At 41.3% G+C, this 11,764-nt stretch overlaps 1 protein-coding gene across 1 annotated transcript; it reads left to right on the top strand.

Moving 5' to 3' along the window:
• The first annotated feature begins 2,820 nt into the window (after positions 1-2,820).
• Positions 2,821-10,214, top strand: LOC127648282 (alpha-2-macroglobulin-like protein 1). Its single transcript, XM_052132870.1, is given in 35 exon segments — positions 2,821-2,903; positions 3,038-3,221; positions 3,303-3,459; positions 3,552-3,604; positions 3,726-3,746; positions 3,833-3,998; positions 4,072-4,156; positions 4,236-4,350; positions 4,429-4,549; positions 4,642-4,751; positions 4,828-4,998; positions 5,079-5,306; positions 5,374-5,586; positions 5,659-5,808; positions 5,966-6,091; positions 6,204-6,291; positions 6,517-6,582; positions 6,585-6,651; positions 6,756-6,981; positions 7,057-7,183; positions 7,266-7,387; positions 7,471-7,522; positions 7,620-7,703; positions 7,792-7,968; positions 8,062-8,137; positions 8,217-8,373; positions 8,457-8,531; positions 8,610-8,772; positions 8,860-9,044; positions 9,132-9,350; positions 9,426-9,547; positions 9,650-9,735; positions 9,815-9,900; positions 9,990-10,095; positions 10,174-10,214. Coding segments are annotated over 35 exon segments (4,308 nt in total).
• The last annotated feature ends 1,550 nt before the right edge of the window (positions 10,215-11,764 follow it).

The raw sequence follows: 11,764 nt of genomic DNA, 5'->3' as shown, positions 1-11,764 counted from the left end.
AGTCCCAAATATACACAACCCTTGTCTGTTCGTCAACAAATAGGACAAAATACTTACCTGCTGAGTGATGGAAAAAATGGAATGGAATGAGGCTTACCAAGTTCCCTCCTCAACCAAAAGAGAGTTTCAGTTCACAGTCACGAGCGTTCAGATGTAATCAGGAGGAGTGAGAGATCGGCAAAAGCACCTGAGTGGATGAAAGACTTTGTATTTTGTTTCAGTTACTATACAAAGTAGAAGTACACAGGTGAAACAATGTGGAAAATAAAGTGAAATAAGAACCATTGTAAACAAAATGGTTATTTCACATATTGTTCTGTTAAATACTGGGTGTTGAATTTTTACTTTGTTGCTGACTTTAGGGTACTCGGAGTATTACAATTAAAGACATGTGAAATTCTGAGTCACATAGCTCAAAGTACTTATATGCTAAATGTGTATTAATGTTACTGTTCTGTAATACTGGTTACAAAATAAATACTTAGTATATGGTGGTCTAAGTGGAACAGGCACTTAGTAACTTTAACTAAGGGTGGGTATGTTGTGTCCTGTGTTAAACAGTAGAGGGCGCTCCTGGGGAGAAGAGAAGGGAGATGAAAAAGAGAAGAAGAGAACAGAGAAGGGTAGTGAGTGAGGGTATGAGTTCCTGTTGTTACAGAAAATAAAGAAGAAATAAAAAGGTACTTCTGCCTTGTCCTGCTTATTTAAGAATTATAATTTATCCGCCCAACTCCTGGCAACCTTCCATACAACAGATTTGTAAGTTTTGTTTCCCATGGAAATGCTGATTCAGCATGCCAGCAACCCCTGAAACACATAAGGGCAAAATGTAAACATGCTTTGACAGAAACGGACAAGGGAAGGATGATGCCCCGGTCCTGACAGGCGTAACACCCAAACTGGCAAGGTGCCATGACATTGACATCAGGGCAAACGGCAGCAAATCGCAAACAGCAATAACCCACCACCAGACCCATCCACACAAAACATAAATACGAAACAAACACAAAATACAGACAGACAGGGGACGATGATGTCGTGGTCCAACTTGACTGGTTGACAGAACCATGACATCACCGGAGAGTGCACGGCGGTCCAAACAACCAGACCGGTGCAATCATTCCAAGGGGGAACACAAAAGCCGGCCGATACTGCCCTATTCCAGTCAGATAGAACCTCAACCTGACAAGGTGACTGTAATCTGCAGTTCTTCAGTTCTGTTCATTTAAACGAACACTAAGGGGGAAAAAAATGAATTCAGATTTTTGTCATAATCGGACACCTTAAATGGACGTCAACTTTTGGCATTGGAAATAGGAGGTGGTGTTATTGGCACTGGCTCTGTAGGTAGCAATGCTTGTCAGTCAATAAACTTTGTTACTTTTTTCACGGTCCACCCCAAACTACTGAAATTACTCAAAAGTATTCCCAGCAGTCTTCTAATGCCCTTTGAAACTAATGTGTTACAGAATTACCCTTTATCGAAGTCCATGCTACATACTGGCTTAGCCAACCATTGGGAATTTAAGCCTAGATTGTTCAATTCATTTCAGAGTGTTGGTAACAAATATTTCCATGATTTAAGCCTACCTGTTTATTCATTCTTTCAATCATGAATACTCTTCCTTTTTGATTATTATTATTATACTTTATTGTCCCATTCCTGGGAAATTTGTCTTGGACCGCATGACACGGCCAGTGCACAACATCAATCACACACAACACAATGCATACAATAACATGCAATAATAAGCAATAACACATTTCAATGAATTATATAAAAAAACTAGCAGCATACTACATCAATTCAATAAAAAAATCTCCATTTAAAATTTTGATCGCAGTTGGAACAAAAGAGTTTTTATAACGATTAGACTTGCACATCAAGACCCTGAATCTTCTCCCTGATGGTAGCAAATTAAAATACTTGTGTAAAATATGTGTATCATCAGAGACAATTCTTTTAGCTTGCCTTGAAATAGATGCCTCAGTACAGTTCTAGTATGGTTCGCTTTTTCTCCCACCCTATGATTTTTTGAGCTGAATGCACCAGTCGTGCTAGTTTTGATTTAGATTGAACAGTCAGATTTCCATACCATGCAGTAATACAGTATCTAATTAAGCTTTCAAAAACAGACTGATAAAATAGAAACAAAATCCTCTGGTTTACTCCAAACATTTTTAACCTTCATGAGGAAGTATAGCCTCTGCTGCAGTCTGGAACAAAGATTGTCGATGTGAGAAGACCAGCATAGTAAATTGTCCATATAAACTCCTAAGTATTTATATGAAGAAACCTGTTCAATAATATCACCATGTATTATTACAGGGCTATGGTCTCCCAGAGACCTAGGATCAAAAATCATATTTCATATTGTTCTTAAGTGCACTAGATCAAATTTAGAAAAATACCGCTCCCTTGGAAACAACAATGAACAGATCTCATGCAGTAGTTTCCTTCTCTCATCACTCACACAAAAGTTTCTGTTTACGTTTCTGATGTCAGATTCAGCATCTCTCCCATCTCCAGCTGTAGCGCTTCTCAAACTCCCACAACATTCAATCAGTGTTAATCAAGTCTCCATACCAAATAACACCAATTTTGAAGGGTTGTAGCTCCACCCAAACGATGTTTCCATTGGCTCAAGGTGCTGTAGCGCTAATTCAATTTAACAAGCTTGATGAACTCCTCCCCATAATGAGGAAAAGTGTTTAAATATCAGTGTAGATGAGTGAGAAAAGAACTGCATGCTTTCTTTCTTATTTAGTATTTCTGAAAGAGACGGTTGAGTTCTGTTGAGTCTTGGATGATCTGTCTCCATGGCTTTGAAGGAGATTTGTGTTTGGAAAAGGCTAATTTTAGTCTTGTTCCTCTTTGCTGTTAATGGACAAAGATCAGGGCCGTAAGTACCATTAAAAAGGGCTTTAGCTCCCTGTTGTCTTTTCTGTGCTAATAGTATAAACTCTGTTTCAGAACGTCAGTATGTATTCAGAAATAACCATGTGACTAAGACTTTTGCTTTGTATATTTGGATAGATTTTTCATGGTGACGTTTCCTGCAGTGATTGAGTCGGGGTCTGAGGCCAAGTTGTGTGCAGGTCTTCTCAAACCCAACGAGAGTCTCACGATGACCATTTCTCTCTTTAATGAGAAAAATGTGACCACTCAACTTGTGCTGCAGAGATCTGCAACAGTCTTTCAGCGCTGCTTTAACTTTCGGGTCTGTCATCAGATTGTGTAGCTGTGTGCAATTTTACCTTCTGGTTTGTTGTACCTTTAACGAAACATTTCTCTACTACAGGCTCCTCAAGTAGAGGTAGAATCTGTGCAGAAAGTGAAGGTGGTAATTCAAGGGAGGGCTTTCAAAATGGCAGAAGAAAGGAAAGTCCTGTTCAGACCTTCCCTACCTGTGACCTTCATCCAAACAGACAAACCCATCTATAATCCAGGACAAATGGGTGAATGACCCTGGGATGAATATTAGTGTTGAATCCGTTACTGTACATTTTCATATTGAAATGTGTGTCGTGTAATGTTTCTCCTTTTACAGTGAATTTCAGAGTTGTTACCATGGATGGCAAGTTTGTGCCTCTCGATCAAATGGTTAGACCTGATCTTTCTTTGAACATATTGAGCAAGATTGATCAAAATTTGAGTTCTGCAAATATTAAATTACATTGGTGCTGGAGTGTGTAGATTGAAATGTTTTGTTTCTGTTTTACAGTACAGTCTGGTGGTGGTGGAGGTAAGAATTTGCTCCTGCTCAAGTCTGAGATGTGTTGTTGTTGGTGTGTGCTTTTGCTTTAGTTTGTGCTATTTTATTTCTAATAGGACAGTCAGAGTAACCGAATTGGTCAGTGGACAAATGTTTCCTCCACAAGGTGGATATTGACCCTTTCTCATGAGTTAAACCCAGAGGCTCGGCTAGGGATGTATGCACTGAAGGCTTTTATTGGTGAACGAATGATTTCGCAGGTTTTTGAGGTGAAAAAATACGGTAAGTCAAAGTTGGTTAAGCTATCAAAATGGGTAACTTCAGATCTTGAGTAACCATTCTGTATCTGGTGTAGTTTTACCCAAGTTTGACATTACCGTGAAAGCACCACAGATATGTAGTGTTGGAGATGTGGGACTGAAAGTTGAGGTTTGTGGCAAGTAAGTGAAGCCTTTATTTTCTTAACCGTCCCAATCCTCTTGTCATTGGTGAGTGACCGTTCATTGTACTATTTCCCAGATACACATATGGGCAACCTGTACCTGGGCAAACATGGATTGAAGTTTGTCGTAACCCTTTTGAATACATTTCGGATCCTGAGTTGACCCCTCTGTGCCTGAATAAAACCATTAAGGTGTGTGAGTACAGTACAGTGGGGTTTCTTTTTCTTATCTGGTTGACTTGACAATAACCATTTGTGTTCTGCTACAAGATGACTAACACTGGCTGTGCCTCCTACAACTTCAATATGTCAGTGTTTTTAAACACCAAATTTGAGGACCATCTGCAAGATTCTTTTGTCATTAACGTGAACCTCACTGAAGAGGGAACCGGTGAGCTATTGTCTGACCTGTACAAAAGTAAGCTGCTGCAAGTTTGTTCTGTGCATTAATGTTTGTGGGGTTTACATTTTGTTTCTTCCCAGACATTGTCATCACAAAATCTATAACCGTATCCCTAACGTTTGAAATTGGCAATGTCACGTTTGTGGACATGCCGGAGTATTTTGAACCTGGATCAACCATAATGGGAAAGGTACATAAAATGTAAGATTCTTCAGTTCAGCACTTCACATTGGATTCATTTTACCAACATGTTTCTATCCTAACAGATCTCTGCATCTAATTTCAATGGGACCCCAATTGCACGCAAGGCAGTCTATCTCCTGGAGAGTTCCAGCTGGCCACCCAAACTGTTGTTGAATCTTACTACAAACCAAAATGGACTGGCCACATTCTCCCTCCGTACAGCTAGTCTGCCTAATGCTGATGTTAATCTGGTGGTATGATTGTTCATTGAGTACACTGATTTAAATGGAAGACTTTGACTTGCAAGAAACCAATTCCATTCATTGTTCCCCAGGCAAGTGCAACTCCAGAGGAGTCTTACGGTTACAAAAGCCCGTACTTTACCACCGATAGAAGGACTGTTAGTCTTTTCCAACCTGCTACTCCCTACATGCCATCATTTAGTGAAATTACTATAGTGAAGCTCGTGCAGCCATTGAAATGTGGTGCTGAGGTTACTGTGACCATCAAATATTCTTTTGTTGGGGAGTCCGGTAACTACAACACTGACATTATCTATATGGTGAGTATATCAGTTTTGTAGTGGATGTTTTGTTGGTCTTCACTGACGCACCGGTTTGACTTGTCAGGTGTTGTCCAGAGGAGTCATAATTCTACATGGATTTGAGAACGTTAATGTGAGGACTTCTGGTTCTGTAACCTCTGGCACCGTATCGTTCAAGCTGTCAATTGCTGTAGATTTTGCTCCAGTAGTGCAGATTCTGGCATTCAGTGCTCTTCCCAGTGAGAATGTAGTTGCTGGGAGCGCAACATTTAACACTGAAATGTGTTTTAAAAACCAGGTTTGAAGTACACTTTCTTTTATGATTGGACAAGTGACGTGTCCTGTAGTGAGAACTGGTGGTTTTTTGCAGGTGTCCCTGCAGTTCTCCCCTGTTACGGCTGTTCCTGGTGAGGGGAATGTTATGACTCTCTCTGCTCAGCCAGGATCACTGTGTGGCCTCAGTGCAATGGATCAGAGCATCCGGATCTTGGAGCCAGGAAGACGTTTGAACGCAGAAACGGTATTTGGTGAAATTCCTTTTGGAATGTGATCCATCTATTACTTTGTCCTAGTTTGTTTCAAATGAGGGTTTGGTCTATTGCTTTTTGGGATTTAATAAATGCACTGTGGGTTTAAAATCGAGCATCTTTGACAAAGATGTACTCCTATGGTCCCAGGTCTTCAATTTACTCCCGACGCGATCCCAGTCAGACTACCCATATGAGGTGGAGGATGAACAGGAGTGCCTGATTGTTAGACCCCGTCGAGCTGTTCCTACAGACAAAGCCTATGAAACTTTCAAGGTACACAAGTACTCCTGACTCATTTATTGTGTGCACTGTGGTGCTTGATAATTGACTAACTGGTCACTAAATACATCACATTGACTTCACCTCTGTCTTGTTGCTCTGGCAGAGTGTGGGGTTGAAGATTGCTTCAAATTTGCCTGTACGAGAACCAGACTGCCTGCTGTATAGGGGCCTGAATTATTATCGCAACCAATGTAGGTCCATGCAGTTGTCTGACAATATTTTTAATAAAAAAAAAAATAAAAAATATATATATTTGAAATGGGGCGTTCTTCCTATTGCTTTAGATTATATACTTTGCAACTATTTGCTGTGTAATGGTCTATTGTGCTGTTCGTTCCGGAGTGTGCCATAACACTATTTACTTGTCATAGATTAACACAATTATGCCTGAACTGTTTATTGCTCATCTGTTTCAGTCATGTATTATAAGAGAGCTGAAATTGCCATGGTTGCCATGCAAGGAGCAGTTGCTGACGAGAGCACTTTCCTCTTTTGACCTGACTGTCAGGACTTTTTCCGGAAACATGGATCTGGCAACTTGCTGATGTGGGGTTAGTTGGGTTATCTGCTTAAATGTCAATGGTTGACACCAGAAAGCCATTTATTCAATGTTTTCATATCCTAAATGCCTTCTGACTTTGTCATTTCTACACAGGGTCACTGGTTCTGCAAAGATTCCCATCAAGGTTCCTGACAGCATCACCACATGGGAGACCGAGGCATTCTGTCTGTCCTCCAACGGTCTAGGTTTGGCACCTCCTGCTCTGTTGACAGTGTTCCAGCCTTTCTTCTTGGAGCTTTCCCTGCCTTACTCCATCATCCGTGGCGAGTTTCTTGAGCTGAAGGCCACTGTCTTTAACTATCAGTCCAAGTGCATCATGGTCAGGGTTTGTCTATTTTTGCATAAGGCATCCCCTCGTCTCAAAATGTGCACTAATGATGTTTGTCTCTGGCAGGTACGAGTAACTCCAGCTCCATCATCGGGCTACACTCTTAAACCGGTGTCTAGTGATCCGTATTCATCTTGTCTCTGTACCAATAAGAGAGCGACCTTCAAATGGGTTCTCACGGCTTCTGTTCTTGGTCTGTTTTTGGATCAATTCTCACTACATTGATGTGATAGTCTGGTCTTGTGAGGTTTTGCTCATTTCATCTTATTTTACAGGAGCTCTAAATGTGACTGTCAGTGCACAGGCTGAGCAGTCCCAGGCTATGTGTGGCAATGAGGTTGTGAGTGTGCCAGCAAGAGGACGCATTGACATAGTGACTACAAGTCTACTTGTACTGGTCAGCATGTGTTAAACTTTCTGGAGTTTGATAATTGAGCTGCTGGTACTTTTACTGAGGAATTGGTTTTAATGCTTTTGTAGGCTGAAGGAGTTGAGCGGATAAAGACCCAGAGTTGGTTACTGTGTCCAAAGGGTTTGTGCCCCTCCCCTTTCTTTTTTCCTCCAATATGCAGCTAAATGTTAGCCTAATGCTCTGTGCTTATCCATTTGTTTTGCACTCTGCATGGCAGGAAGCCCTCTTTTAGAAGAGGTTGTGCTGACGCTTCCTACAAATGTGATCCAGGGATCAGCCAGAAGCTCAGTTTCAGTCATTGGTAAACCGTTTAATGAGAACTAAACCATTCAGCCCGTACCTCATCAGATGTCTTTATAAGCTTAAACCGGTTTCTTTTCCTGTTGTAGGGGATTTAATGGGCCGTGCTTTGAAGAATCTTGATGGACTATTACAGATGCCAAATGGCTGTGGAGAACAGAATATAGCTGCTCTTTCTCCCAATATTTACATTCTGCAGTATCTGATAGTCTCTCAGCAGCTGACCCCAGCCATCCAAGAGCAAGCCACAGGCTACATTAGGAGTGGTATGCAACAGGACCTTGGACTTTATTTTTTTTATATATAAAATTTCAATGTCCATCTGAACATTGCCCTTGTACTGTTTTTGACCTAAACAGGGTACCAAAACCAACTGAACTACAGGCACAGTGACGGTTCCTTCAGCACATTTGTTTTTGAGGCGTCGAATACATGGTGCGTTTCATTGCTGCACGAGTGTCGTCTTTGTCACCAGTGGATAAACCAGTTTGTAAATTCAGTTTCTCTTGGGCAGGTTGACTGCCTTTGTCCTGAGGTCTTTTGGCAAAGCACAGAACTTCATCTTCATTGATCCACATGTCATTCAGAGTGCAAAGGATTGGCTGATAAGCAAGCAGGGTTCAGATGGCTGTTTCATGCAACAGGGAAATCTGTACCACAATGACATGAAGGTGTTTCTTTGCACAAACTGTAACGTATAGACATGAGGTCGGAGATGGTTCTGATTTGTATGTATTTTTTTCATGTGTTCAAGGGTGGAGTTGGTGATAATGTGACCATGACCGCCTACATCACAGCATCACTGCTTGAACTAGACATCCCAGCCACGGTAAAACCGTCAATGGGTTTCATTTGTACAAGCTATTGACAATCCAGTTTTGGCTGTAGTGTCACATTTGCGTTCCAGGATCCTGTTGTCACCAGTGCTTTGTCATGCTTGAGGTCTGTCATTGGGAACCTGGGAAACACCTACACCACTGCTCTGCTTGCCTACACGTTCAGTCTGGCTAGAGAGACCAACACTCGACTACAGCTTTTAAATGCCTTGGACAATGTTGCTGTTAATGATGGTAAACCATATACTAGACATTTCAATTGAGGCGCTCTAGTCTGCCTCTTGGTGTCTTTTGACCTTTTCTCTCCCTCTTGTCCTAAAGGAGGACGTCTCCATTGGTCTCAGACTGTATCAGGTGACACTCTGGCAGTGGAGATCAGCTCATATGTGCTGTTAGCTGTTCTTTCTGTAAACCCTCTCTCTGCAGTTAATCTGGGCTATGCTAACAGGATTGTCAACTGGCTTGTGGCTCAGCAGAATTCCTACGGAGGCTTTACTTCCACCCAGGTTCTGTAAACTACCCAACAAGTGCACAATATTCCAGTAATTTCATGTCCATATGAATGCAGTTTCACCCATGTTTGTGGTTATTAGGACACTGTGGTGGCTCTTCAGGCTCTCTCCTTGTACGCGACTGCAGTGTTCAGCTCCAGGGGCTCCAGTACGGTTATTGTACAGTTGTCGGCAGGAGGTGAAGTTTATAAATTTGACGTGAATCGAGACAACCGGCTGCTGTATCAGGAGAAGCCGCTGAAGAACGTTCCTGGCAAATACAGTGTTAAAGTGACTGGTTCTGCATGCGTGTCTGTGCAGGTCTGTCTGTTTTGGCTCATGTGTCTGTCTGTCTTCCATGTCCCAATTATCCTTGAACTTGACTTCCACTCATAGGTTGCAATGTTCTACAACATCCCACCACCTGTTCAAGCCACCAAAACCTTGAGTGTTGAAACTAAAGTGAAGGGAGAATGTAGACCACTTGGAGACAAACTCATGCTCCACTTCACTGTGACGTAAGCACTGCTTTACCTTTACTAAATCAAGCTTTTGTGTTTTCATGTGTGAATGGACGAGCCACTAATGCATTTCTGAACTTGCGTGAACTTTATCTTCAGATATAATGGACCAAAAGGAAGTACCAACATGGTTATAGTGGACATTAAAATTCTGTCAGGCTTCATGGTAGACACCTCAACGGTTGGTGTTCTTTTAAGGTGACTGAAATCCCAAGATGTTGGAAGCTACATAATGTAACCATGAATAATGGGTCCTTTCCACAGCTTGGAGCTCCACTCCAATCGCGCACGCCCCACTAGTGGAGCGTGTTGATGCTGAAGATGATCGTGTCCTGGTATATCTGAAAGCGGTGAGAAGTGTATACTGGATGTATTAACCCTACCAGCTACATTAAAATATGCTACATTCAGTATGTACATGGTTTTTCTTGTATTGCAGGTTACTAAGAATGTACCTCTGACTTATATGCTCCAACTGATGGCGGTTCAAGCAGTGAAAAATCTCAAGCCAGCTGTAGTCCGAGTTTATGACTACTATCAAACAAGTATGCTTTTATCAATGTGCCTGAGGTTTTGCTCTCTTCTGTAGGAGAAAATTGGCTTATTTCCTGTTTCCATTTCAGGTGATCAGTTTGAGACCGTATACACATCCCCCTGCATATAATTGTACTCTACTGGCTGTAGGATGCTTGGCTTAAATAAAATGTTATACATTCAATCTTTCTGTAGTCTCCTTGTTAGACCAACATTATTGATTTGTTGCTGAATTGCACTTGGTCTAGTCATGATTTTCTTAACTAGCACATAATGCTTAATTGGATACAGGTCTGTTTGTCCTGTCAGTTAATCTTGATAGGGGTGAGTTTCCTGGATCCTAACATGATACTTGTAGGCTTGTCATGTGGTTGTGTTTTGTGCTGTTATCAAAGAACTATACTTGCGCATTCTGTTGCAAGTGTTTGAATCATCGAACGTGTTTGACACTGTATGCATTTGTGTTTGAGACCTAGAATCAGTTATTTTTCCACACATTCCTGTACTCTAGTTGCACAAGCCCTTTTGACCAAGGAAACCTAATTGAAGTGCAAGGCATAATGGGTAGTCCCCATAACCTTAATATCTACTGTTAAAACATTTTCTATTTGGTTTAAGAAATTGGTTCAAGCCCAAAACTTGTGGGTGTAAGGTAATCTGGGAACAACAGTTTGCCTCTAGTTTAATCAAGTAATGATTTGTCAAGTTAATAAAATCAACATGAATTAAAGCCTTGCAGGACGCATTGAACTTTATGTCCACCACTTCTCTCTCTCGCAATTAAGTGCATTGTGGGTTAGTGAACAAGTAGGAACGAGTTGACTTGGAATTCAAACACTCCCAACAAGTGTGGACACCCAAAATGGTGCAGTGGATGGGGGACTGTTTCAGACACAGTGTTCTACGACCAGGGTAGGTGCCTTACACAGGCTGCGTTGAGAGTGGCGGTACTGCTGTACAGAACTAATGCCCTAAATTCTTTCGACACTGAACGAACCACCATGAAATGAGAATCCACACAGGACTTTAAAGCTACAAAAGTAGGTAATAACGCATAATCTTTGGTTTATATATCAGCATTAAATATAATGTCCCTGTGGGATGTTTTCACTGTATCTAGGTTTTTACAAACTTCTCCAAATTCAGCCAGACCTGACCCTTAACCCTCTGGGGTCAACAGACACACCGGTGTGTCCTGCTGGAAGTTTTCATTACAGCGGAAACGACAAATACTCCATTTTTGGGCGTACAGATAAGTCTAAGACATTATTAGACTATAAAGGGTTTACATTTATTTGTGTACCCTCACAATCTTGTGCTTTTGTAAAAAAAGGGTGAGCTGTAAGTAGTCTGTTTTTGCAAGCATATATTGGAAACTCGTCACAAATGAAGAGACTCGTACTTATCACACAATCATGAAACGTATGTCGAAAGAAGTGTCTACTTTTAAATAAAACAATTCAAATTGAAGACATTCTGTCAATGTAATCTGTAACAAATGGTGAACGCCCCTGACTTTGCCTTAACATGTCTGTTCATTTTTCTGCGTGTTTGAAAAACCGCACGATACACATGCGAGGAAACTCCCGGATGGTGACGAAGAGTTAACATTTTCCTCAAGAGTGAGACTCCGATGAACGTTTATTTTGAAGAGACTTGATCAAGCCGAGGATACAATTT

Source organism: Xyrauchen texanus, chromosome 8 (genome assembly GCF_025860055.1).
Source record: "Xyrauchen texanus isolate HMW12.3.18 chromosome 8, RBS_HiC_50CHRs, whole genome shotgun sequence".
NCBI lineage: Eukaryota > Metazoa > Chordata > Actinopteri > Cypriniformes > Catostomidae > Xyrauchen > Xyrauchen texanus.
Note: the sequence above shows the minus strand (reverse complement) of the source record. Positions and strands in the feature narration are given on the sequence as shown.